The following is a 25,450-nucleotide window of genomic DNA, read 5'->3' on the forward strand; positions in this document are numbered from 1 at the left end:
CTTACAACTGTATGATTTCTCTGGCTACTCCTAACAGCTCTGTGAGGTGGTATATTGGGAAGACAAATTCAGTTGTTGGTGACACTATACCCTTACCATATGCAAGCTTTTGCTACTATTCCTGTGACATTCAGATAATCATTTTAGATAATGGAGGAAACCCACCTAGGCATTGCCCTCCTCTTGCTTGTTTGGCTCAGGCTTATCGCTAGGGTTTCACACACTCAGTTAATCGATTGGTACTGCTAATAAGTATATTCCACAAGCATAGCATGAATTTGGGTAACAAATGGGCATAGTGCAGCATTTGAAAGGACCTATCAGATGTTACCACAGTCTCCAAGTGTACCATAAGAATTCAGTTCCACAGTCACTCAGTGAAGCTGTCCAGCATGTGGTCAAGCCTGCCCTTGAATCTCCACCAATCAAGCAGAGTCCAGGGATGACTGCACAGGAATCCCAAAAGAGGACCATCTGAGGGGCTGCCAGCTTGGGCACAAGAGCTCTTTATCGCAGTACATGAGCAGTATGCTTTGAATACTATCTGAGCTCTTTGGTGCCTTGTGAAAACTATATAGCTTTTAAGTCATGTGGACAGTTTTCTTGTTATATTTCCACAGCCCATCCTTGTGGTATTGATTGTTTTCCAGTGTTGAGTAGTATCAGTGTGCATGCGTGTGTGTGTGTGTGTGTGTGTGTGTGTGTGTATCAGGTTTTTTTTAAAGACCCTAGTAAGTGCTTTTGGGATTTGAATCATAGATTTAGAATTGGAAGGAAGCTTAGAGACTTTCTAAGGCCCCTCCTTTTATAGATAAACAAACCAAGGCCCCATAAGTCACTTATTACTTTTTGGAAACCTAAATAAGAGTTAACAAACAAAATAAGGCAGTGACTACAAGTGACTTGCCCATGGTCATATGACTGGTTGGCTTTGGAGGCAAGAGTTGAATCCTGAGCTCTCATCTCCAAATCAAGCTGTTTTTCTGCTGTACAGTGCTATATGGTGGTATTGCTTCTCAATTCAGAACAAAATTCAGAACACAATATCAATCAGAACAAAATCAATTCAGAACAAAATATGAAATTGTAAGCAACAAGCTGTATTTTCTAACATCTCTGTGTTTGGGGGTGGGGGGTGCCCATGGGTTGTTTTTCTAGGAGCATTTACAATGCAGCTGCGTGGTACTATCACCACTGTCGAGATAGGATGCCCATTGTGATGGTGACAGAAGATGAGGAGGCAATTCAGCAATATGGAAGTGAAACTGAAGGTGTATTTGTGATTTCATTCAAGGTATTTCAGATTGTTATTCAGTGAGTGTGCATGTGTGTGTGTATGCATGCATGGATGTGCAAGGTGTCCTCCCTGAGCCACGCACAAGGCTCCAGATGTCTTTGGTCAAGGGGTGACAGGATAGGAAAGAATGGGGAAAGACACTTGGAGATTTTGTGTCACCCTTGCCCTCGTTCAGCCTGACACTGGTGATTCTGAGCAAGACCACATAGCTCCCAGAATCTTGCCCAGTTTGAGAGTCCAGGCCAGCCCCACTATGTCAGTGTCAGCACCCTATACGCGCATCTCCAAGGAGAACCCAGTGTTTTGGATGCCAGAACGAAAGGCTGAATAAGTTAAAATGTTAAAGTCTAGACTTGTGCTTTTCAGCTGCCCTTCACCTTTGGTTGCACACAAATGAATGGAGAGATTTGTAAGAGTAAATAATAGAATTGCAGTGTGGCAGTATTTGTTTTAGTCCATCCCATCAAGCCATGGTAGAGAGTATCATTGACCTTCTGTCCTGGGCTGCCCTTGTACTATAGTGCTATCTCCTGGGCACCTTTGGAGGCCATAAAAAGACAATGCATTTGTTAATAGATAATTAATCTGCATTTTCTTGTCAAGATCTTCAACCAAAGGACATCTGATTGCTGTCATTCTTGATGTAGAGCCTTGAACAAGACCACCCATTTCTCCTTGTCAGTTCTCAGAGATTCTTATTGAACCTTAATTAGAGATTTTATAAGAGCTTCTAGTTATCTTATGTTTCTGTTGCTGAAATTTGCCAGTTGAATTTCCTTGCACTCCACAAAACAGCGTTCTCAGATGCCAGAGGATTCTAGGGGCCCTGGATATTAATGTTGGTGTCACCTCTTTTTTCTTCTGTAATGTATCATGACTTGTTCCTGCAGAGGACCGTTGACTAAAATTACGATTTTCTCCTCATGTGAAAAATCACTTCTCTCTGTAGCCAAGTGTTACAATGCAGTTTCATTTTGTACAACTTTTCTTACACAAACCATGTGACCAAGGGCTTCACAAAGTTGAACTAGAGCAGAAGAAAAAAGTAACATGGGCTCAAGGTGAGGAGGCTGATAAGTTCTTTCTGGAAGGGGATTTGGACCTAAGTCCAAAAATAATGAGGAAGAAGACTGCAAAAGCTTAGAAGAAGGTTTGAGAGGTGGATGTGTTTAATATACTTGAGGATTGAGGACCAAGAACAAAGAAGAGTCATGACTTCTGGGAAGACCAAAAAAAGAAGAAAGCAATTTCAATCAAACTCCCAGATGGTTAGAAGAGATGCTGGCATAAATTCAAAAGATAATATGGTTTGACTTCCTTATGAATTTGAATAGAGACCATATTGGGAGTCCAAAGATTTTGGCTCAACTTTGACTAAAAACTTAGACAAAATCACACATTCATTGAACAGAGATAAGAATGTACATAGATTCTTTGTGGAAACTGAAAAATATCATATTGGTGGGTCAGCCAGGCAGTCTGTAATTATTTATTAAGCCCCTACTTTCTGCCAAGCACTGTGCTACACTCTGGAGATACACAGAAGAGCAAGGCCACTGTCACAGCCCTTGAACTCTCATTCTAATAGAGGAGGCAGCATGAATATAACTACGTATATTTGACATACAGGGAGAGTAAATGGAAGGCCATTGAAGAAGGAAGGCAGGAACTAGAAAGGCTTCCCTCAGCAGGTAGCATTTGATCTGAGTCTTGGAAGAAGCCAGAGAAGCTAAGAGCCTGACCATAAGCAATGATCACAGATCAACAGACAGATAACTGTCTGACCATTATATACATAACATAGTTACCAGAGAGAGAAGCACCAATGTCTGGGTTTTCAGGGCGGGGGGGCCTTTAGTGGCTCCCCAGAGTCTCGTCTGGCCAACCAAACACTTCCAAAGAGTAAGCCCGGAAGTAAAACCTCACCTCAGAGTACTTATACACTTTTCTGAGCCAGAGGGCATCACTACGCTTGAGAACCAGTGCCTCATTAACAAAAGGTGTGGGCCTTCCTACAAATCTCCCCTAAGCAAATTCCCCTTAATGGGCACACCCATTAATGGGTGGGGAAGATCTTTAATCTTATTAACATTACAGACTGCTGATGAAAAGGCGTGGCGTCTGTACTGGGAGCAGGGGAGCTGGATCATACTATGTAAGGATGGCAATAAAATGTTAGCAAACTGGGAAGGTAGGAAGGAACTAGAGTTTTAAGTGCCATACAGGATTTTATATTTGAACCTGAAGGCAATAGGAAGCCACTAGAGTTGACTGAGTACATGGTGGTTTGGGAGGTGGGAAGGGAGTGATGTGGTCAGGCCTGCACTTAGGGAACATCACTTTGGCATATGTGTGGGGATGGATTAGAGTGGGGAGAGACCTGAGGGAGGGACGCCAACCGGAGGCAGTTGTAATAGGCAAGGTATAAGGTGATGAGGGCCTGCACCAAGGGCAGCTATGGGGGCAGAGAGAAGGGGACCTATTTGAGAAGTGATAGGAAAGTACCACAAAGGAGACTTGACAAAAGATTGACTACATGAAGTGGCTGTGAGTGAGGAATCAAGCATGATACTGAGGGTTTGAGTCTGAGTGACAGGGAAGATGGTGACAATAATAGAAAAGTAGGAAAGACAGAAGAGTGCAGAGAGAAAGATAATGAGTTGGTCTTAGACATGTTGAAGCTGAAATGCCTGTGGAATGTCCACCTCGAAATGTCCAAAAAGCATTTTGTAATTCAAGACTACAACTCAAGAGTGAAATTAGGACTGGATAGAGAGAGGTTCCCATCAGAGCTAATGAAATCCCCAGTTGAGATGGTGTAGAGAAGAGGGCTTAGGACAGACTTGGGTGAAAGTAGTCAGTCATGGTTACGGGGCATGACCTGGAGGAAGATCTAAGAAAGGAGTGGTCATGTAGGTAGGAGAACCAGGAGAGAGCAATGTCATGAAAACCTGGAGAGGAGAAGGTGACAGTCTTCAGTGTCAGAGATAACAGAGAGGTGAAAAAGGATGAGGACTGAGAAAGGACTGCCAGATTTACCAATTAAGAGATCATTGTCCACTTTGGCAGTATCAGCTGAATGATGCCAGGCAGATGTAGAGGACCTAGAAGAGAGTGAATGAAGGGGAAGTGGAGGCACTTAGGATAGACAGCTTCCTCCAGGAGTTTAGCCAAGAAAGGGGAGGAGATGTGTAGCCTAATAGCTATTGAGAACAAGAGATCAGGAACCTGGGCATACATTCCAAAATGGTGCAAAAATTCAAAGAGGAGCCATGAAACTCTGGGGGTTTAAGTGAAGGTGTACGCGCTGGTGATCTCAAACTCAACATTAACACTCTTATTTGCCTTCTTTTTTGGATGCTGCCATTTGTCTAGAGAAATAATCATAGTGAGTATACCAGCAATGGTTCTATGCCCAGGATCTCTGTGAAGAATTGAGAGCTAAATGATGCTGGAATTCATCAGTTGCCTCTTATGGATTACTGGTGCCCTGGCCACTTCTAAAGATACAGTTTGAAATTAATTTAGTTAACAATATTTACTGACTGCTGTATGCAGAGCATTGTATTAAGGAAAGAGAATTCCTAAGGAGCTTATGGTCTATCCAAGGAAGAAAGTCCCAGTGCAGATATGTAAACCCAGGTAGTCATTCCCCCACTTTTCACCTTCTTTCATGATAACCACTGAAGATCTATATTGCTCTCAGGACCAGGAAAGCATTGTACACAGTAACAGCAACATTGTGCGATAGCCAACTTTGACAGACTTAGCTCTTCCCAGCAATGCAATGATCCAAGACAATTCCAGAGGACTCATAATGGAAAATGCTAATGAAGTCTGAAGGCAGATCAAAGCGTTCTCTTTTTTCCTTTCTTGTGGTTTTTCCCTTTTGTTCTGATTCTTCTTTCATAACATGTCTAATGTTTAACATGATTGTACATGTGTAATCTATATCAGATTGCATGCCATCTTGGGGAATGTAGAGGTGATGGAGGGGAAAAATTTAGAATTTTCAGTCTTATAAAAGTGAATGCTGAAAACGAATAAATAAATAATTTTTTAAAAGGGGGAAAAAGATCTATATTGCTCTCCCTGTCGCTTTTACTGAATCAGTCAAACATTTTTCACCGCTGACCCCAAACATGGCCAAACTGGGCCTACACAGCCAGATTTAGCTATATGATGATCCTTTTTAAGACAGTCTCCAGAAACAGGATGTTCTGTCTCCTACCTTCTGCCTTTACTAGCTTTGGAGATAGTATGTGCACATTTATATGCATGAAAATGCAAAGTAATCAAGTACGCAAATATTAAGATATGAAGGAGCCTCACTAGTCCTTCTAAAAAGACTTTGTGGAATAAGAGGAAATCCCTGACAACCTGCATGACCTTGAATGAGGTCTTTCACCTCTCTTAAATCTCAGCTCTTTTATCAGTAAAGTGAAGGGTTGCACTCCAGGATAATGAAAGTCCTTACAGTTCTAAATGTCTGCTCCTCTTAGAATCACCTTCTCACTCACTCCCCGGAACCTTTCTAGACTAACTAGGAAGCTCATTCATCCATTGAATAAACATTCATTAAACGCTTCTTATGTTTAAGATCCTCTAATGGGTCTTGGGAATGCAAAGACAAAAACAACAAATGTCGGCTAATATGTCCTCAAAGTGGTGTACTAGCAGCTTTTGTTTAAGAAAATGAGTTTTTAAAATGGAACTGAAATGAAGGTTTTTATAGGTTGTCTGGTTGTTGTTTTTTGTAATTTTGACTACACAGAATTATCTGGACAACTTTTGGCCCGACTTAAAGGCTGCCCATGAGCTGTGCGATTCTATACTTCAGGCTCGTCGTGAGAGGGAGCTTGAGAGCCAGGAGAACAATGGGAAAGAATATCCAGAGCATCTTCCTCTGGAAGTATTAGAGGCTGGAATCAAGTCTGGGAGATACATCCAGGTAAGGAAAGTGACAACGACATCGTCAGGAACAAGCTGCCAGACTCTCGGTTGTTTTCTTTTCTTCCTTAATGGCCTATGACATCCCCAAGAGAGCTGGATAGATGGACAGTCGGTCTAACCAATGAGTAGCTGTCACTGTTGACAGCTGTTTGTTGATGGGGTATGCAGTCAGACATGACTCTACCTATAGAATCTAGTCATCGAATCAAAAGCCATCATTCTGGTGATGATTTTTAGTTGTAGGGTTATAGTTGAAGAGGAAGTTGGAAATGGCCTTGCATATGTCTCCTCACACTGAGGAAGAAACAAATATTTGAAATCTAGGTTAAGAGGCTGGGCTGGTCTTGTATGTCCTGTTCTCACCTTCCTCTTTTTATTTCTGCCAGGGTTTCTTCTATCAGAAATGGATATGATCAACTTAATCTCACTGATATATTAAGAATTTAATAATGTTATACCTTTCAGTGATATCTACGTTTTCTGCATAATTTAAAGGAATATGTCACAAATGGTAGCATTTTAGGAGTAAACATATGGGATATATTTGGGGATAGGAGCTTTCCTGGGCTCTTTATGCTACGTAGTTAAGGCTGACTCAGTCCAGTCAGGAATAATGTCATTATGCCTAGGAAGAGCCCTACTGAGTCATTTCCTTTTAAGGGAAAAAAAATCCTCATTGTCACATCACTCTCAGATTACAAAGCTAAACTGAATTTTCTTCCTCCACTATCATGGCCATCTCATTGACTGTTAATTTTGATTTTAGGGAATTCTCAATGTCAATAAACATAGAGCACAAATAGAAGCTTTTGTCCGACTCCAGGGAGCCAGCAGTAAAGACTCAGGTTCCGTATATTCACTTTCTTTCGGGAACATTTGTACCCTTATTTTACTAAGGTATTCCAAAGTGGAAAAAAGTAGGATTTTTATTCTGTTACCCTTTTTATTTGTCATCTCAGCCAGTGATTACATAAAATAGAAATTGTGGTAGGTTCACTTTGTTGTGGACCAGACTGTCAAGGTTAAGAGATGATAGACTTTTATGGTCTTTTCCTTTTGAAAATGGTCCTTTCAAATCAGAGGATTTAGAAGTGAATGAATGGAGAGGAAGTGGAGGCACTTAGGACATGTGCCACATCCACCTGCCCTTGAATCTCCACCAGGCCAAAGCTGATTCTGTCTCCAGAAACAAGCAGAGTTCAGGGATGACTACACAGGAATCCCCACAAAGGACCATCTGAGGGGTGCCAGCTTGGGCCCAAGGATACTTACTTTATAACAGTACATGAGCATTCATGGAAGACTGTCTCTAATGCAGCTGATTGATATGCTGGAGAGTGTGATCAGAGGATAGTTACATTTAAGTAGGATGGGTTGCTTAAATGTGTTTGCAGAGGTTCTGATGTAGACTTGTGATGTTAAATGAAGATAATAATGCCTGTGTACTTTATGGGCTTATTATAAGGCTACAATAAGTGCTGTGTAGTTGTGATAATAGTTTGGGGTCAGACCCCATCTCTGACATTCACTCTTTGACCATGGGGAAACCATTTAATTTCTCTGAGCCTTATTTTCCTCATCTGTAAAATGGGAGAAATAACAGCACCTACTTTAGGTGATTATTGATGGTAACAAGGAAGTATTGTATATGAAGCACTTTTCAAACCTTAAAGGAATATCATGTTATCTATTATCATCATTATCATTATTACAATGAGATAATAGTTCTGAAATTATTTGATGCTCTGTCAAATAGTGCTAAAGAAATACTAGTTGATAGTTAATAACTTTCCAGACAACGCAAGTTTGTCTTCATCTTTAGAAGTACAAAGCTACTGAGTGCAGGACTATTGCATTTGAAATGTCTTACTGATATGGAAGAGCTTTGGGACTTTCTGTGTATCTTTGCCTCCTTAAAAAACAGATTTAATTAGTGACATCCTTGTTCATGGCATGAAAGCTCGCAACCGCTCAATTCATGGTGACGTGGTAGTGGTGGAACTCCTCCCCAAAAATGAATGGAAAGGAAGGACGGCTGCATTATGTGAGAATGAAAATGATGACAAAACACCAGGGGAGTCTCCCAGTGAACCTATGCCCACAGGTAAGTGATAGAAAGGACAACAGACTTAGTAAGCGGCTTAGTGAGCCTCTGGGAGAGTTTCTCTTTTTAGATACATGAAATAACATAACTTTTCTTCTGGTAATTCTTCTGTCAGAGTTTCACATAGGTATACATATGTATACCCCACATACTTATTAACTCTGAATTGGTAGATAGGGAGCAAAAGAGAAGAGAGAGCAACTGTATGCTAAATACACACCTCGGATATGGCAATAGGAGGGCAAAAAGAGTGAGTTAGGGGATTTCCATCTTGTAAATTGAATGTTCTTGATAAATGAGATTTTGTGTGCAATTATAACTACTTGAAAATAGCAGAATGCTGAGCTAGCCCCTGAATTCCTTCTGTGCCACTTTACAAGTAATATTAGCATTAATTGAAACATCATTTGTTCATATGGTAGACTGTTACATCTTAGCCCCTGGGTGTACCTACCTCAGTAGGCAATATTGTTTCTTTTTCAAAGGCAGAGTGGTAGGAATTCTTCAGAAGAACTGGCGGGATTATGTGGTGACCTTTCCATCTAAAGAAGAGGTTCAGTCCCAGGGCAAGAATGCCCAGAAAATCCTAGTTACCCCTTGGGATTACAGAATTCCCAAAATCAGAATCAGTACTCAACAAGCAGAAGCACTACAGGTAACTAGTAGACATTTATTTGATTTTATCCGAATTTAGTTATGTTTGTTCAGTAGCAGTAGACACAAGTATTTCCTTTAGCGAAGGAGGCAATAAATAATGAATGACTCCAAACCATACATCTGGTGTTACGGATACTGTTTTTAAGAAGTTCTGAATATAGAAGAAGCCGCTTTTGAGTAGTCTTCAGTTAATAAATGAAGGGCAGAAAGAAGCTGTCCTAGATAGAACTGCGTAGGACAACCAAAGAGAACATACATTATCCAACTGTCCAAATCAGAAACTAGTGCCGTATGTGTGTGTATGTGTATACACACATACATAAAAATCTTGTTAGTATTGTTGGCAAAGTATAGGTATGTATATTTATTTACATACATTTGTGTGTGTATGTGTGTGTATGTATGTATACTTTGCCAACAACCCTAACAAGCTTTCAACAAATCATAGATAAAATAATTTTCATGCCCTGTAATAATGATTTGATTTAATATTACTTCACAGAATCAGTTGCCTAGAGAAGAATGTAGCAGTGAAGAAAGACATCCTAGGGGGAAAATCAAAAATAAATTCCTCACTTGACTCATAGACTTCAGGCTTTGCCTTGCTTAGTTGTCTGCTCTCCACAGCATAATGAGGCTCATCACCAGTAGGTTTGGCCACTAGGTGATGTTGGCTATTATAGCCCATGAAATACAACTTCACAATGGCCCTTTAGTCCTGTGTAGCTCCTTCTGTCTCTGTAACCTGGTGCATAATGGCAGAAAAGGGGACAGATGCTACTAAGAATCACAATTTTTAGGCCCTTGATAAAAATTAATTCATCTTTCTGAAAATTAATTAAAAAATTTATTTATTGGTATTCTAAATATAAAATCCTTGTCTAATGATGAACAAGTTGACATTTTATTAAAGAGAAATAAAGCCGTATCATAATTGACATTCTAAATGTGAAGCCTCTGTCTATTGATTAATGGCCTGACATTCTATTAAAGAGAAACAGAATCATATCAAAATTGACATTCTTGATAAAAATGAAACTGAAAAACAAGGAAATTGAAGCTAAGTGGTAGACTTACAGTGTGTCCTTGGAGAAACAGGTGATAGATTTGGCAGAAAGGGTTTTATTGTTCACACAGGCAAGAAGAATCATCATTTTGTAGAACGACTGTACTCGTGATCAACAATTATAGTCATGACCACCAAAAAAAACCAAAACAAAACCCTGAAGATCGTTACACCTAAAATCTGTTGCAGAAAGGCAACTAGGGGACTCAGTCGATAGAGCACTGGCCTTGGAGTCAAGAGGACCTGAATTCAAATCCAGGCTTAGACATTTGACACTAGCTGTATGACTCTGGACAAGTCACTTAACCCCAATTGCCTTAAAAAAAAACCTATAAAATAAATAAGAATAAAAAAATAATCTGTTGCAGAAAACAAAATCTTATACACCAAAATCTGTTGCAGAGAAATTTAATGGAGACCTTAATAAAGTCCTCTAATCTAAATCAGCATTATATAGTAATGCCCAGTGATTTCATTTCAAAGGGAAGGTTGGTTTTAGAAAGTGTGGTTCAGGATGAAGAAATGAAAGAGACCAAAGATTTGTCCACTACTTAGAGCCTCCTACCTGTATATCATAAGTCATTTCTTCAAGAAACTACACAAAAAATGAAGCTGATTATATTATTAATAAACAGAACATAACTGGTTATTGATTTGGGAGTCAGTTCCAGATCAGCTGTGTTTCCTGCAGGTGATGAGTTAATTAGAGCAAAACCAATGCCAAACTAGAAGAAAATATAAAAATTAGAAAATGACACTGTAAATAACTACAGTAGTTCCAATCTGACACTTCCATACAAGCTAAAAAAATGGGAAATGGATAAAAGAAAAGACATAAGCCCCAGTTATCAACTTACTGGGTTTCTTGTTTTTAAGAAATTCAACTAGTACAAAACAGTCTTCATAATTATAAGGCCAAAAGAGATTTCAGTATTCAGTAAGCACCTGTTACATGTAAGATACTGTGCTGAGTTCTGGGGACACAAATGCAAAACCAGAAAAAAAAAATTCTGCTTTTTAGGAACAGCAGCCAGCAAAATTTGATTTTGCCAAGAAAGACATAACAAGCATAATTTAGAATATAAACACATTTGAAAACTATTGTAGTGGGAGGATACTGGAGGTTATGAGCAATATCACTTCAAAAAACAGGTAAGAATGGTGAAAGAGAAAATGATTTTGTAACAAGCTTGGCAGGAGACCTAAGTAAGCCTTATCTTCCTGAAAACACTAATCAAACAACAAAGAGAAGAAAGAAAATTAGAACAGATGTGCCAGTGTTTCCTTTAGCAATATTTTCATCATTGATGATGGAATCATCATATCTGGACTCTTAAATAACTCATTCTCTTGTGTATTATGTGAGGAAATGGAATTGGTACATTAGACCAAATACACACGAAGTAAATCTGTGCTGGAAGGAATGCAGTTTTGAAAGCATTAAGGGATTGATTTTCAAGATCTTCTGAAAGTGAAGATAGGAAATGATTTCAAAAAATAAGGGATGCCATCATTGCCAGTGGGCAAGTAGGTGGCAGAGTGGGTAGAGCGTCAAGCCTGAAGTTAGGAAAACTCATCTTCCCAAGTTCAAATCTGGCCTGAAACATGTACCAGCTATGTGACCCTGGAAAAACCACTTAATCCTGTTTGCCTCAGTTTCCTCATCTGTAAAAATGACCTGGAGAAGGAAATGGTAAACCACTCCACTATCTTTGTCAAGAAAACTCCAAATGGGGTCATGAAGAGTCAGCCATGACTGAGCTGAACTGAACTGAAAGAATCTTTGAGAGTGATAAATATATCTATTGCAATTCCTCTTAAGGAATGCATGAGAAGCCAACAGTTTTGAGGATGTTGTAGTCATACAATTGATTGGAAGTTCATCGCAAGATCCTTCTGTGGGTTTTGATTGTTGATGTAAGAAAATATTTTTAAAAAGGCGTTTTACTCAGTAAAGGTGAACGTAACATTAAAGGTCCTCCTCCAGCAAGATCAAACGAGGTAACAATTGTAAAGTGCACGTTGTCTTGCACGTAGTAAACACCATAAAACTGTTAGTGATGATGGTGATGATGTCTAACAGATTTATTCAAATGTGAGCTTCTTTGGTAAAAGATAACCCAGTTCAGTGATCCTGTGCCAAGCAAGGCATAAAACGGGGAGATGTATTCTTACAAAGCCAGTGTGCCACTGGCATGAGTGTCCTTTACCCTTTAGAGTAAAATGGAGAGTGAATCCCTATGGAAAGTAAGTTTCTCGAAATTTTCTATGTGCAGATGACATATACCAGTCTCATTTGAGTCCCAGAATATGCAGGACCTCCTTGATACAATCCATGACCTTTCAAAAGAAATCAGAAAAACCAAAGGAATGAAAAATGCCTGTTGCCCTGATTATGACATAGGATCATAGCATTTAGATCTGCAAGGGACTTTAAAGACCATCTAAAGGGTTGGAGCCAAATTGGCAGACAGAAGGCAAAGACTCACCTGAACTTTACCTCAAACCCCTCCCATAGACATTTAAATAAATTTAAATTAAATTTGCCACAAAGCAAATTCTGGAGTGGCAAAACTCATGAAAGGACAAGATAAAACAATTTTCTGGCCCAAGAGAACTTGGAAGTTTGGCAAGAAAGGTCTGCTGCACCATGGTGAGAGTGGAGTACAGTCTAGAGCAAGGCTGTTCCCAGTGCAGACTGGGCCCCAGAAAACTAGGTGCAGTCCTTAGGAGTGAATGAATCAGCAACAGGGGCTGCTTCTGGAGCTTTTGGTCCACTGACTGTAAGGGGATCAAACAACTGTTCAGAAGGAGATTGCAGGGCTCTCTTTCCTGGCGTTGGGGGCAGGACTGTGTTGCTTTGCTCATGCTTGGATCAGGGTCACCGTCCTGGGTAGCAGTCTCAGGGCAGGAAGGAACAGTAGCACACCAGAGCTTTCAGCTACAGGAGAACAGTGGGACCCTCATCAAAGTTCCAGGGCATAAAAGAGTACTTGTGATAGTTCACAGACCAGAGCATTTGCCAGGACAACAGTAAACATACCTCCCCTCAAATCATACCACTTTGGAACAACTGAGAACTTAAAGGTCCCTAGAAGTATCTCTAAAAACAGTTGCACAAAACCCCTGAAGCTTAGGACAGTGTGTCCTCCACACTGAAAGCAGAGACCCACTTTAGCGAAGTGCTAAAATTAAGAAATAGGTCGGGAAAATGAGTAAACAACAGAAAAAAATTCTGACCATAAAAAGTTACTGTGGTGACAAGGAAGATCAAAACACATATTCAGAAGAAAACAAAGTGAAAACTCCTACATCAAAAGCCTCAAAGAAAAATATGATTTGGATTCAGGCCATGAAGAGCTCAAAAAGTATTTTAAAAATCAAGTAAGCAAGGTAGAAGAAAAATTGGGAAGAGATGTGAGTGATTCAAGAAAATACTGAAGAAAGAGTCAACAGCTTGGTAAAGGAGACAAAAAATACTGAAGAAAATAACACCTTAAAAAACAGAATAGGCCAAATGGTAAAAGAGATTACAAAAATCCAATGAGGAGAAGAATGCCTTGAAAAGCAGCATTAGCCAATAGGAAAAAAAATAAAAATTCACTGAAGAGAACTCCTTAAAAAGCAGAATTAGCCAAATAGGAAAAGGCACAAAAATTCACTGAAGAAAAGAATTCATTAAAAAATAGAATTGGCCAAATGAAAAAGGAGGTACAAAACCTCACTGAAGAAAATAATATCCTAAAAATTAGGATTGGGCAAGTGGAAGCTAATGACTCCATGAGACATCAAGAAAAATTTAAAAAAACAAAAAGAATGAAAAAATAGAGACAGTGTGAAATAATCTCATTGGAAAAACAACTGAAATATAACTGAAAATACATCCAGGAGAGATAATTTTAAAATTATTGGACTTCCTTAAAGCCATGATTAAAAAAAGAGCCTAGACATCACCTTTCAAGGAATTATCAAGGAAAACTGCCCTGTGATATTCTTGTGTCAGGGGATAAAATAGAAATTGAAAGAATCCACGGATCCTCTCCTGAAAGAGGTTCCCACATGAAATCTTGTAGACAAATTCCAGAGCTCCCAGGTGAAGGAGAAAATATTGTAAGCAGCCAGAAAGAAAACAATTCAAGTATTTGGAATCACTGTCAGGATAACACAAGATTTAGTGGTCACTACATTAAAAGATCAGAGGGCTTAGAATTATATTCTTAAGGGCACGGGAGTTAGGATTATTGAGTATAATCCTTTAGGGGGAAAAATGGACATTCAGTGAAATAGAGGACTTTCAAGCATTCTTGATGGAAAGACCAGATCTGAATAGAAAATTTGATTTTCAAATACAAGACTCAAGAGAAGCAGAAAAAGGTAAACCTAAAAGAGAAGTCATAAGGGACTTTAATAAGGTTAAACTGTTTTACATTCCTACATGGGAAGATGATACTTGTAACTCATAAAGAATTTCTCTAGTCAATAGGTCATCATCTACCTGTGTCCTCAATTGCTGCATCTGTTAAGTTCTCTTGCTACTACCACACTCCTCCCCTGCTCTAGGTTGTAGCACTTTCTTGGTAAAGAAGGGAATATGTGGTTAGCAATGGCAGCCTCTTCCAATTCAGTGACTCCACTGTAATAGCATCCCCAAATCTTGAAAGAAATAAAAAGTAGCTTATCCTCACAAAGTTTGGAACCTCTGTCCTATAATTTTACTGAACTACTGAAAAATATGTTTTTCTTCATACATCTAGAAGAGTATTTACTATGGTATATCATAATCAAGATGATTTCTAATTGCCTGTTTACAGCAGGTTGTTATGCCTCACCTCTAGAATTGGAATAATGGTCTCATACCCACCTGGTGTTTCAGGAGCCTATCAAGAAACAGTGTTGGTAGGGGACAGAGCCAAGAGGGCAGAGTAAAAGCAGGGATTTGCTAGAGCTCTCCCCCCAAACCCAGCCAGATACCTGTAAAAAAATTACTTTAAACAAATTCAGCCAAATACCTGTAAAAAAATTACTTTAAACAAATTCTGGAACTGCAGAATCCACAGAATGATGGAGTGAAGCAAATCTTCAGCCCAAGACAGCCTAGAAGATTGACAGGAAGCATCTGTCAAGCCAGGCTAGGAGCAGAGCGCAATCCAGCATGGGCCACACCAGCACAGACCAGATTTGAGCAGACCTCGGAGGGGAGGGAGTACTGAATCACTGTCACCTATGGTGGTTTTCAGACTTCTCGACCCCAAAATGCTGAGAGAAAATTGGAAGGTCAGGGGAAAAAACCTGTCTGATCTATGTGAGAGAGTAGAGTGGTCCGACCCCAGCCCTAGGATGGCGGAGGGAATGGGGGAGCCTATAGCAGCCACAGCAGCAGCTCTGGTGCTCTAGGCCCACAGATTGTGAGGGGATTGAATGGTTGACAGTACACCCCTCCCTCCCAACTCCACTGGAAGCAGAGAACTGCCTTGACAAAGAGCTCATAAGTCAAGTAATTGGCTGGGAAAATGAGCAAAAACAGGGGGAAAAATCAGACTATAGAATCTTACTTTGGTGACAAGGAAGATCAAAACATACAATTAGAAGGAGACAATGAAGTCGAAACTCCTACATCTAAAGCCTCCAAGAAAAATAGGAATTGGTCTCAGGCTGTGGAAAAGCTCAGAAAGGATTTTGAAAATCAAGTAAGAGAAGTAGAGCAAAAATTGGGAAGAGAAATGAGAGTGATGCAAGAAAATCATAAAAAACAAGTCAACTGCTTGCTAAAGGAGACACCAAAAAAATGCTGACAAAAATAACACCTTAAAAAATAGACTAACCCAAATGGCAAAAGAGAGTCAAAAAGTCAACGAGGAAAAGAATACCTTAAAAAGCAGAGTTGGCCAGATGGAAAAGGAGGTCCAAAAGCTCAGAGGAAAATAATTCCTTAAAGATTAGAATGGAGCAAATGGAAGCTAATGAGTGAGTTGAATATGAAGGGATGATATCTAAAAAAATAAAATTAAAAGGTGAGAAAGGAATATATTGGGAGAAGGAAAAAAGGAGAAATAGAATGAGGTAAATTATCTCTCACATAAAAGAGGCAAGAAAAAGCTTTTTCAATGGAGGGGAAGGGGGGGAGGTGAGAGGAAAAGAGTGAACCTTATTCTCATTGGATTTGGCTTAAGAAGAGAATAATACACATGCTCAATTTGGTATGAAAATCTGTCTTACACTACAGGAAAGTTGGGGGGAAGGGGATGAGCAGGGTGTGTGTAGGGGGTATGGTAGAAGGGAGGGCAAATGGGAGGAGGGGGCAATTAGAAGTAAGCACTTTTGAGGAGGGACAGGGTCAAAAGAGAGAATGGAATAAATGGGGGGCAGGACAGGGTGGGGAGGGATATATAGTTAGTCTTTCACAACATGACTGTTTTGGAAGTGTTTTGCATGACTACACATGTATAGCCTATATCGAATTGCTTGCCTTCTCAATGGTGGTGGGTGGGGATGGAGGAAGAGAGAGAAGTTGAAACACAAAGGTTTAAAAACGAATGTTAAAAATTGTTTTTACATGCAATTGGGAAATAAGACATAGGGACAATGGGGTATAGAAATCTATCTTGCCCTATAAGAAAATAGAAGGGAAGGGGATAAGAAAAGGCAGGGATGTGATAGAAGGGAGGGCAGATTAGGAGAAGGGCTAATCAGAATGCATGCTCTCTTGGGGTGGAAGGAGGGGAGATATGGGGAGAAACTTTGGAACTCAATCTTGTGGAAGTGAATGTTGAAAACTAAAAATTGATTAATAAAAGAAATAGTGTTGGTAAAAATGCCATTTTCTTTGGATTGTGGTACTGCTTCATCCTGCTCCCTATCTGTGGTATGACATGGTGTTTATGCCAATTCCATCAGCTCTGAAATTTCAGAATACCTTGAAGGAACAAGTAGTGTCAATTGATGCAGTGCCATTTTGTTTTTTAATAATTAAGGCATAGAAAGCAGATTGGATGAATTTTTTTTATTTATGTCAAAGTAAAATTTTTGTATCAGTTGACACACCTGGTCCTTCAAGTGCTGGGATGCCCTGTGGTGGGAAGAGCACTGGACTTGGAATCAAGAAAGATTTGGGTTTGAATCCTGCTTCTGACACTACCTGTGTGATATATAGGCCAGTCACTTAACCTTCAGTTTCATCATCTGTAAATTGAGGATACTAATACCTCCAGTATATACTTTGTTGGGTTCTTGTGAGAATCATATGATGATGTAATATATGTGAAGCAATTTGCAGACCTCCAAGTGCTATATAAAGGTCAGCTATGATTACTTTTTGTGTTTATTTAAAGTGCTTCTTATTGAACAATTTAACATCTAATCCTGGAATGTCTGTACTTTTTCTTCTAACTTCAGGACTTCAGGGTGGTTGTACGTATTGATTCTTGGGAGTCAACATCCGTCTATCCAAATGGACATTTTGTACGAGTTTTAGGAAGAATACGAGATCTTGAAGGGGAAATTGCAACAATCCTGGTAGAGAACAGTATTTCTGTTGCCCCTTTCTCAGAAGCCCAGGTTAGTTTATCTTGTAATTCTATGTTCTAATAGCTTCTAGTGTTTCTTTTTACTTTTTCTTTTATTTTGCTGTGAAAATAAAACTCTGGAAACAAAACTTCTTGAACCCATAAAAGGAGAAAACTCACATTTCCCTTTGTTTGGTATTTGAGACAGCTCATCCTACTTCTGTTATGGAGTCATTATTTTATGATCTGTGTTCCTGACAGTGATCAGTTTTGAAATTTTTCCATGTAGCTAAAAAGTAGCTTCCTTAAAGGGCATGTAGTGAGAATGTAACCTTCCCCTTGTATTTTCTGGTTGCATTTCTGACCAAACCACACCTTCTACACCAACTTAGAAGTATGTGAATCAAGCTCTTCCAAAACCCAAAAATATGAGAAGATTCTTCTGCTAATTTTCACAAGTGTCTTGTCTCCTCGCCAGACAAAGGAACATAACACAATCTGACTTAAAGAGACAAAATGGTTTCTGTAATATTATGGTATTTCAGAATACTTTACATTATAAAATCAGTGTGTTGATATAAATATAGATCTTAACTTGAATGCAGTGAGCCAGGCTTGACAAGACTAGAATGTTTTTCATCTCTTAACAAAATTAGCTGAGATTTGACAGGTCTAAACAGATGATAGCAGAGAGAAAATAATGTACAGGTCTTGGTCTAAATGACAGTGTTTTAAGGGACTTTTAAAGAATATTAGCCTATCACAATGGTGAGTGACGTTGATTTTTCACTACTTGAACTTTGATCTAAAATTCTACAAAATCTGAAAAAAAATATAGCTGCTTTTGGGAACAGTAGGTAGGGGAGGAGAACACACATTAACCATCTGTTAAAAGGAGCAATTGGAAGGGAGTAAAAATGACTATGGGAGGTAATCGGGGAGATACAGAATTGGAGTAACGTGTGAAAGGATAGTTGGAGTGATATTTAATATGAGAAAGAGCAGGTGGATGATTCTTAAAGCCTGAAGCCCCCAATTGCTGACTCAGGTCTCCTCATACAGATGTGTGAAATGCCAGTCAACAACCCAGAGAATCCCTGGAAAGTGAATCCTGAGGAGGAACGAGAGCGCGTTGATTTGAGGAAAACGCATCTTGTGTTCAGCATTGACCCTAAAGGCTGTGAAGATGTGGATGATGCTCTATCAGTCAGAACCTTAATTAATGGCAACTTGGAACTTGGGGTTCATATTGCAGATGTAACTTATTTTGTGACAGCAAATTCTTATACTGATATTGAAGCTAGAACCAGGTAATACTCTTAGTTAGGTGTGGATCAGGAAATTAAATAACATTTTAAGTAAGCATTATTATTGAATGTAGGTGAGGCTGCACTTTAATCTTTCGGATCTGGTAACTGTGAAAGTTGGATCTTTACAAAAAAAGAATATGCATGAGGGAAAGAGCATTAGGTTCCCCAGTTCTGAAAATCCTTGGAGAAGGAGTTGGAAGTCTACTTCCCCCTTTTCCCTTAGGAAAATAGGATCCTTGATAATCCTACCTTTTATTATACATGGCTAACCTCTTCATACTTTTTTATAGTAAATTAAAATTAGTTTAATATTCCACAAATTAATATGGAATTATTTTACATAAATATCGGATTATTACATTCTAACTTTTCCTGATATTCAGAATTTTAGTAAGATTCACATCAGCAAAGAAAGCAATTTTCTGATTTCTTTATGCAAAGTGAAAAATATGGATACCAAAAGTACTCACCCACAAGGTGGTATGCTCTGGTATAACAGACAAGCTTTGTTACGGGGCATGCCACCTTGTATGAAAAGCTGCCAGGCTGTGGTGGGTTGCACTGGTCCTTTGGTCCTTTGACTAACCATAGACTAGACTGTTTCCTAAAGCAATAAATTCCTTGGTATTCCTGTACTTACTGTGTTATGTATGTATGTGTATGTTATTTACAGGGCAACCACATACTATTTAGCAGATCGTCGTTATGACATGCTACCCTCCATCCTGAGTGCTGATTTGTGTTCCCTGCTTGGAGGAGTTGATCGGTGAGATTTACTCAAACTACTAAGACTCCTCTGTCTTCTGCTCATCTCTGCACTGCTCTCTTTTCACTTGTGCACCAGTCTGTGCTTTTAACTCCTACTTGTTTTTTATATATATATATATATATATATATATATATATATATATATATATATATATATATATATATATATATATATATATAGGTAATATATATGGGTTTCTGTGCATGTATACATTTCTTTGGAGGACTCAGTGAAAACATTTTTTTTTTACAACAGCCATGTATCTTTTAAAAATGCACTACCAGGATTGCTTTTTGCTTACTGTATGTTTCTGGTTATCATTCCCTCAAAACTAGTGGGCTGTCACAAACACTGTGGATCAGTATGATTTTGCATACTTAGTTTTGCTTTCCTTTACTGTGGAGTCAACATTAACAGATTGATCTCAGTTGGAAGCTGTTCTAATCAAGATGAAAAACTGTAAGCTAGAATTTGTACTCCGCCTGCAGGTTAAATATGAGATAACCAAGGGTTACCACTCATTTCAGTTACATTAGGGCCTCATTGAAACCAAGTTTGACTTTGTTTTCTTCATTTAAAAATGGCTGTTTTCAGTAGTGCACTCAGCGTCTCATTGTGGCACAAATGGAACCCTGCATTCTGGAAGGCTCTGCCCATAGATCACAAGCCCTAGCAGGTCCTGCCCAGTTAGAACAGAGAAGAGGTTAGGTGATAGCAGAGAACAGAGTGTACAAGCCTTGATCTAGAGGACATTGTTTAAGTTGTTTTTAAAGAATTAGCCCAAATGCAACAATCCAGGACAGTCCCAAAGGACTCCAGATGAAAAGTGCTGTTCATATCCAAAGTACTGATGGAGTCTGAATGCAGATCAAAGCATGCTATTTTTCAATTTCTTTATTTTTTTGTGTTGTTTTAATTTGGTCTATTTCTTCTTTCACAACATGACTAAAAACATATTTTACATGATTGTACATATATAGCCTATATCATTGCTTACTGTCTTAGGGAGGGAGGAGATAAGGGAAGGAAGGAGAAAATTGGGGACTTTTAAAAAATTATTTTTAAAGATTGAATTTACATGTAATTGGAAAAAGGTAAAATACTATTTAAAAAAGAAAGAATTATCCTATTATGATGAAGGCATGTTGATTTTTTTTTCCCTACTTGGACTTTGATTTAATATTGTACAAAATTTGAAGAAAATAGAGCAGTCTTTAGGGGAAGGAGAATACTCATTAATCATCCAAACATTCACATTCTACCTTATGTGTTGAAAGTATCAAGTTGGAATATAAACCCAGCAGTGATGGACTATGTGCTATTAAAGTATAGAGCCGATGGGGTGAGAAACTAGACCAGAATCTATAGAAATGACATCTATCCTAAATTTTGAATAGCAGAATTTGTAATTCAACATAAGCTGATACTCTAAAAAAACGGTAATTTTTTTTTTCAGATATGCTGTGAGTGTCTTGTGGGAACTGGACAAAATTTCCTTCGAAATAAAAAAAGTATGGTATGGCAGAACCATTATTCAGTCAGCATATAAGCTGTATTATGAGGCTGCACAAGACTTATTAGATGGAAACTTTAGTGTTATCAATGATATTCCAGAATTCAAAGAAATGGATGAGAAAAGCAGACAAGCCAAACAGGATGAACTGGTGCAGGCAATTGGAAAGCTGACTGATATAGCCCGTCATGTGCGGGCGAAACGAGACAGTTGTGGTGCCCTAGAACTGGAAGGTGTGGAAGTCCATGTACAGCTGGATGATAAGAAGAACATTCACGATCTCATTCCCAAGCAGCCCCTGGAAGTTCATGAGACTGTTGCTGAATGTATGATCCTGGCCAATCACTGGGTAGCCAAGAAGATCTGGGAGAACTTCCCTCATCAGGCACTGTTGCGACAGCACCCACCTCCACATCAGGAGTTTTTTTCTGAGCTCCGGGAATGTGCTAAAGCCAAAGGCTTTTCCATGGATACACGGTATTCCTCTCTTTAGGGGATGGGATGCCCTTAGGAGTTTTGTACCCATTTCAGTTTATGGGACTGCAATACGTCCCTAGAGGTTTGGGCGAAGCTGGAAGGCTCACTTTATGGTTGAGTCATTCCAGTCATGTCTGCCTTTTCATGAAGGTGAAGGTCCTTGTATGGAAGAAAAGTCCCTTGCTTCATCACAGGGAGTAATAATCTTAAGAAATGTTATATTCGTGTCAACAAGTATTTATTGAATACTTAGCAAAGAATTGAGAGCTTGAATGGGGCCAACCTCTCATGATACAGATGAGAAAAAAAGAGACCCAGATGTTTGAAATGACATACCCATAGTACCACCCTAATTCATGAGAGAACTGTATCCAGGACACAGGTGACCTGATTTCTAGCTGAGTATTCTTACTGTTTGCTATGCTGTACTGTTTTTCATGCATACAGTTCTGGGTTAGTTACAAGAAAGAGAGACCTTGCTGTAGAAGAATTGAAATATTTAATTTTAGATTTTTCTTTGAGGACCATCATTTTGACAAGTTTAGTTCCAGAAAGTATACATGTACTTCTTTGTTAAATTAAGTATTAACTTTACCACCATATCAACACATTACTCCTTCCCAGATGGCTTATTTAGAATCTGGTCCAATTTCTCTATTTCAACCATAAAGAAAAATTAGATTTTTCTGCTTTCTTTTAAACATTGCCCCCCCCAAAATGAGGACATTGTCAAAAAATGATGATAGCTATGCAGACCAAAGCCATTAGAAAGACAAGTCGTTTTCATCTTAAAGCTCTGATTTGCAGACTCATTTGAGCCCTAAGACACTTTCTTTTTTTGCTTGGTAGGTCTAATAAGACTCTGGCTGATTCCCTTGATCGTGCCAATGACCCACGGGATCCCCTGGTGAACAGAATACTGCGCTCTATGGCTACCCAGGCCATGTCCAACGCCTTGTACTTCTCCACTGGTTCCTGTGCAGAGGATGAGTTCCACCATTATGGTAGGATACGGACATCTCCCTGGCTTCCAGGATATGTTCTAACATCCATTTTAATGTTCTTTTCTCATCATTCAAATCTTCTTTTTTCTCTTAAGGACTTGCATTAGATAAGTATACCCACTTCACTTCTCCAATTAGAAGATACTCAGATATTGTTGTGCACCGATTATTAATGGCAGCAATTTCAAAAGACAATAAAACAGAGATTAAGGAAAATTTGTTCAGCAGCAAAGACCTGGAGGAATTATGCCGACACATCAACAACAGGAACAGGGTAAGAGTGTGTATTGGATGTCCTCCCTGCACTGCTTTCGTTAGTGATGACAGTGACCAGGTTCTACTCATCACAACTGCATTCACGATGACAGAAGCAGCACAGTGCTTTGCAGTTTGCAGAGCTGGCCTTTGTTCTCTCATCTGACCATCGCCACGCCTCTGTGACACTTGGAGCTGTTGTGACCCTGGTTTTACAGATGAGAAAATTAAGGCTCAGAGAAATTTAGTGACTTGCCTGTAGTCACACAACTAGCAAGTGTCAGAGGTAGGACTCAAACCCAGGGCTTCCTGATTCCTTCACTGTCCCATGCTTCCAATTCAGCTTTACTGTACAATAGGATTAACAAATAATTGACCTTTTTTTTTAACAGTATTATATTCCAGCAATTTAAAATTAGAATTTTTCGTAACAATGAATTCATATTAAAGTTCTATGAAGTAATTTAATAGATACACAAATGTTCCCTAGTAGATGTAGTCAATAGCCTGTGGAAACTTAGAAAAATTTTCTTTGGGACACTGCTTACAGTAGAGATAAGATCAAGGTGTTTCTCCTCTGTCTGCTCCCTTCTTGGTTTGGGCTATGCTGGCTTATAAGAGGTCACGATACCACATTTTATTTGTAAGTCAGTTCAGAACTTGGAATATATTTTGTCATGGAAACAGTGTTAATAATGGCTAGTTCAGTTCTCTGGTTGCCCACAGAAGGCTTTTTACTCTGAAATACAGCCTAGCAATTATATTAATATTTTGTTATATGCATGTATATGAATATGTAAAGCATGCATATGTATAATTTACGACCTGGGTGCATGTGTGGGAATGTTTTCCATGTACACATTTATAAAAATACGTATACTGATAGGTAAAGCATACACGTGCTATTTCTTCCTGAATATTACTGTGGTTATACTATTTATATACATTTGTATGTGCATGTAAAATCACACTAAGATTTTTCAGACACTCTTTGTTTACATATACATGTATGTGTCTATGTAAGTCAGTTGTAGTATGGATTGAACGAGTCTTTTAGAGGCAGCCAGGTGAGGTAGTAGAGTGACTGCTAGGCTTGGAGTCAGGAATTCTTGAGTTCATATCCAATCTCAGACCTAGGTCTGTGACCCTCAGCAAATCATTTAACCTTTGTTAGCCTTGATTTTCTCAATTTTAAAATGGAAATAATAATAATAGTGACCTCTCAAGGCTGTTGTGAGGATAAAATGAGATGCTCCCTGTAAAACTGCCAAAATCTAAATGCCATGGACTTACCAAAAAACCCAACATCTGAAAAGTTTTCTTGTTAAAATTCAACATAACCACCATCCTACTTAAGCATCGCTCTGAACATTGCCGCTCAGTAACTGAGGAGATTGTATTTGTAGTCCTAGCTTTAAGATCATTCAGAGGAACAGGGTTGTGATGCACACCAGACAAGAAAAAGTCTAATGGAGCTAGATAAGGTGCCAGGGGTGGGGAAAGAAGAGGACCTCCTCTACCCATACAGCTGAAAAAATGTCATCCAGAAATGGTCGCAACATGCCATCTTAGCGAAAGGGTGCTGCAGCTTGTTAAAATTAAAATGAAACATTCATTAGTCAAAATTTACAAAACTAAGAATACAAGAAATTTGAATTATTCAACTTTCAATTCATGGTTTTTGTAAGTTTGTAGCATTCACACTTCTGAGACCTTAAAATTGCACTAAGGCTTTTGAGACACAGCATTGGCTTTCTAGCGGGCACATTGCAGTAAATAAGTGAAGTGTCGTCCGGTGGAAAGATCACTGGCTTTGGCGTCAAAGGACTTGAGTTCAAATACCAACTCTCACACTTATTACTCTGTGACCTTAGTCAAGTGAGTTAATTACTCTGGGCCTCAGTCTCCTCATCTGTTTAAATGAGGGAATTTGACTAGATGACTTTTCTTTAAGGGAAAATTTTTATATTTTTTGCCAATTATATGTAATAATAATTTCTCACACCTTTTTTTAAATTTTGAGTTTCAAATTCTCTTCTTTGAGAAGGCAAGCAATTTGATATAAATTATACATGTGCATTCATGTTAAACACATTTTTCCATATCAGCCATGCTGCAAAAGATAACACAGACCAAAAACGGCAAGATAAACAAAGGAAGAAAGCATGAATGCAAATGGAAGCATACTTTTCTTTTTAACTTCCTTTATTTGGAGGTAGATGACTCCTATCGTCCCCTCCAGCCTCCTCACTTGGGCTGGAACTAAAGAAGCTTGACTACTGTATAAACACAATATTCCATCCCACTTGGAGACTTCTTTTAATTCCCTGGATAGTAACTGGCCAGGGTGTGGGTGAAAAATGCTTCTGATTCCGAGAGAGGGGCTCTTTCCTGGCTAACTGAGAGAGGACTATGAAAGTTTAAGATTGATCTTTATAGAGATGGACTGAGTGACTAAATTAGATACATTAACTTCTCTAACACACCAGATCATTCTAGGGATCCCTAAGGTTTGAGGCAGAGGAGTGGAAAAGGTGGTGGTC

At 38.9% G+C, this 25,450-nt stretch overlaps 1 protein-coding gene across 7 annotated transcripts in view; it reads left to right on the top strand.

Moving 5' to 3' along the window:
• The window catches only part of DIS3L (DIS3 like exosome 3'-5' exoribonuclease), a 42,378-nt gene that overhangs the window by 13,900 nt on the left and 3,028 nt on the right, over window positions 1–25,450 (top strand). For 3 of the 7 annotated variants that reach the window (XM_072614532.1, XM_072614523.1, XM_072614542.1), the window contains exons 4-14: window positions 1,159–1,294; window positions 6,072–6,248; window positions 7,017–7,095; window positions 8,175–8,354; window positions 8,840–9,009; window positions 17,470–17,631; window positions 18,642–18,889; window positions 19,563–19,655; window positions 21,115–21,648; window positions 22,498–22,652; window positions 22,748–22,926. In XM_072614532.1, coding sequence (XP_072470633.1) covers window positions 1,159–1,294; window positions 6,072–6,248; window positions 7,017–7,095; window positions 8,175–8,354; window positions 8,840–9,009; window positions 17,470–17,631; window positions 18,642–18,889; window positions 19,563–19,655; window positions 21,115–21,648; window positions 22,498–22,652; window positions 22,748–22,926 — 2,113 coding nt within the window. Of the gene's footprint in view, window positions 1–1,158; window positions 1,295–6,071; window positions 6,249–7,016; window positions 7,096–8,174; window positions 8,355–8,839; window positions 9,010–17,469; window positions 17,632–18,641; window positions 18,890–19,562; window positions 19,656–21,114; window positions 21,649–22,497; window positions 22,653–22,747; window positions 22,927–25,450 lie in introns of those variants that run through there. The other 4 variants (XM_072614570.1, XM_072614560.1, XM_072614550.1 and 1 more) reach the window with 3 other exon arrangements.

This window comes from Notamacropus eugenii, chromosome 1, assembly GCF_028372415.1.
Source record: "Notamacropus eugenii isolate mMacEug1 chromosome 1, mMacEug1.pri_v2, whole genome shotgun sequence".
Classification (NCBI taxonomy): domain Eukaryota; kingdom Metazoa; phylum Chordata; class Mammalia; order Diprotodontia; family Macropodidae; genus Notamacropus; species Notamacropus eugenii.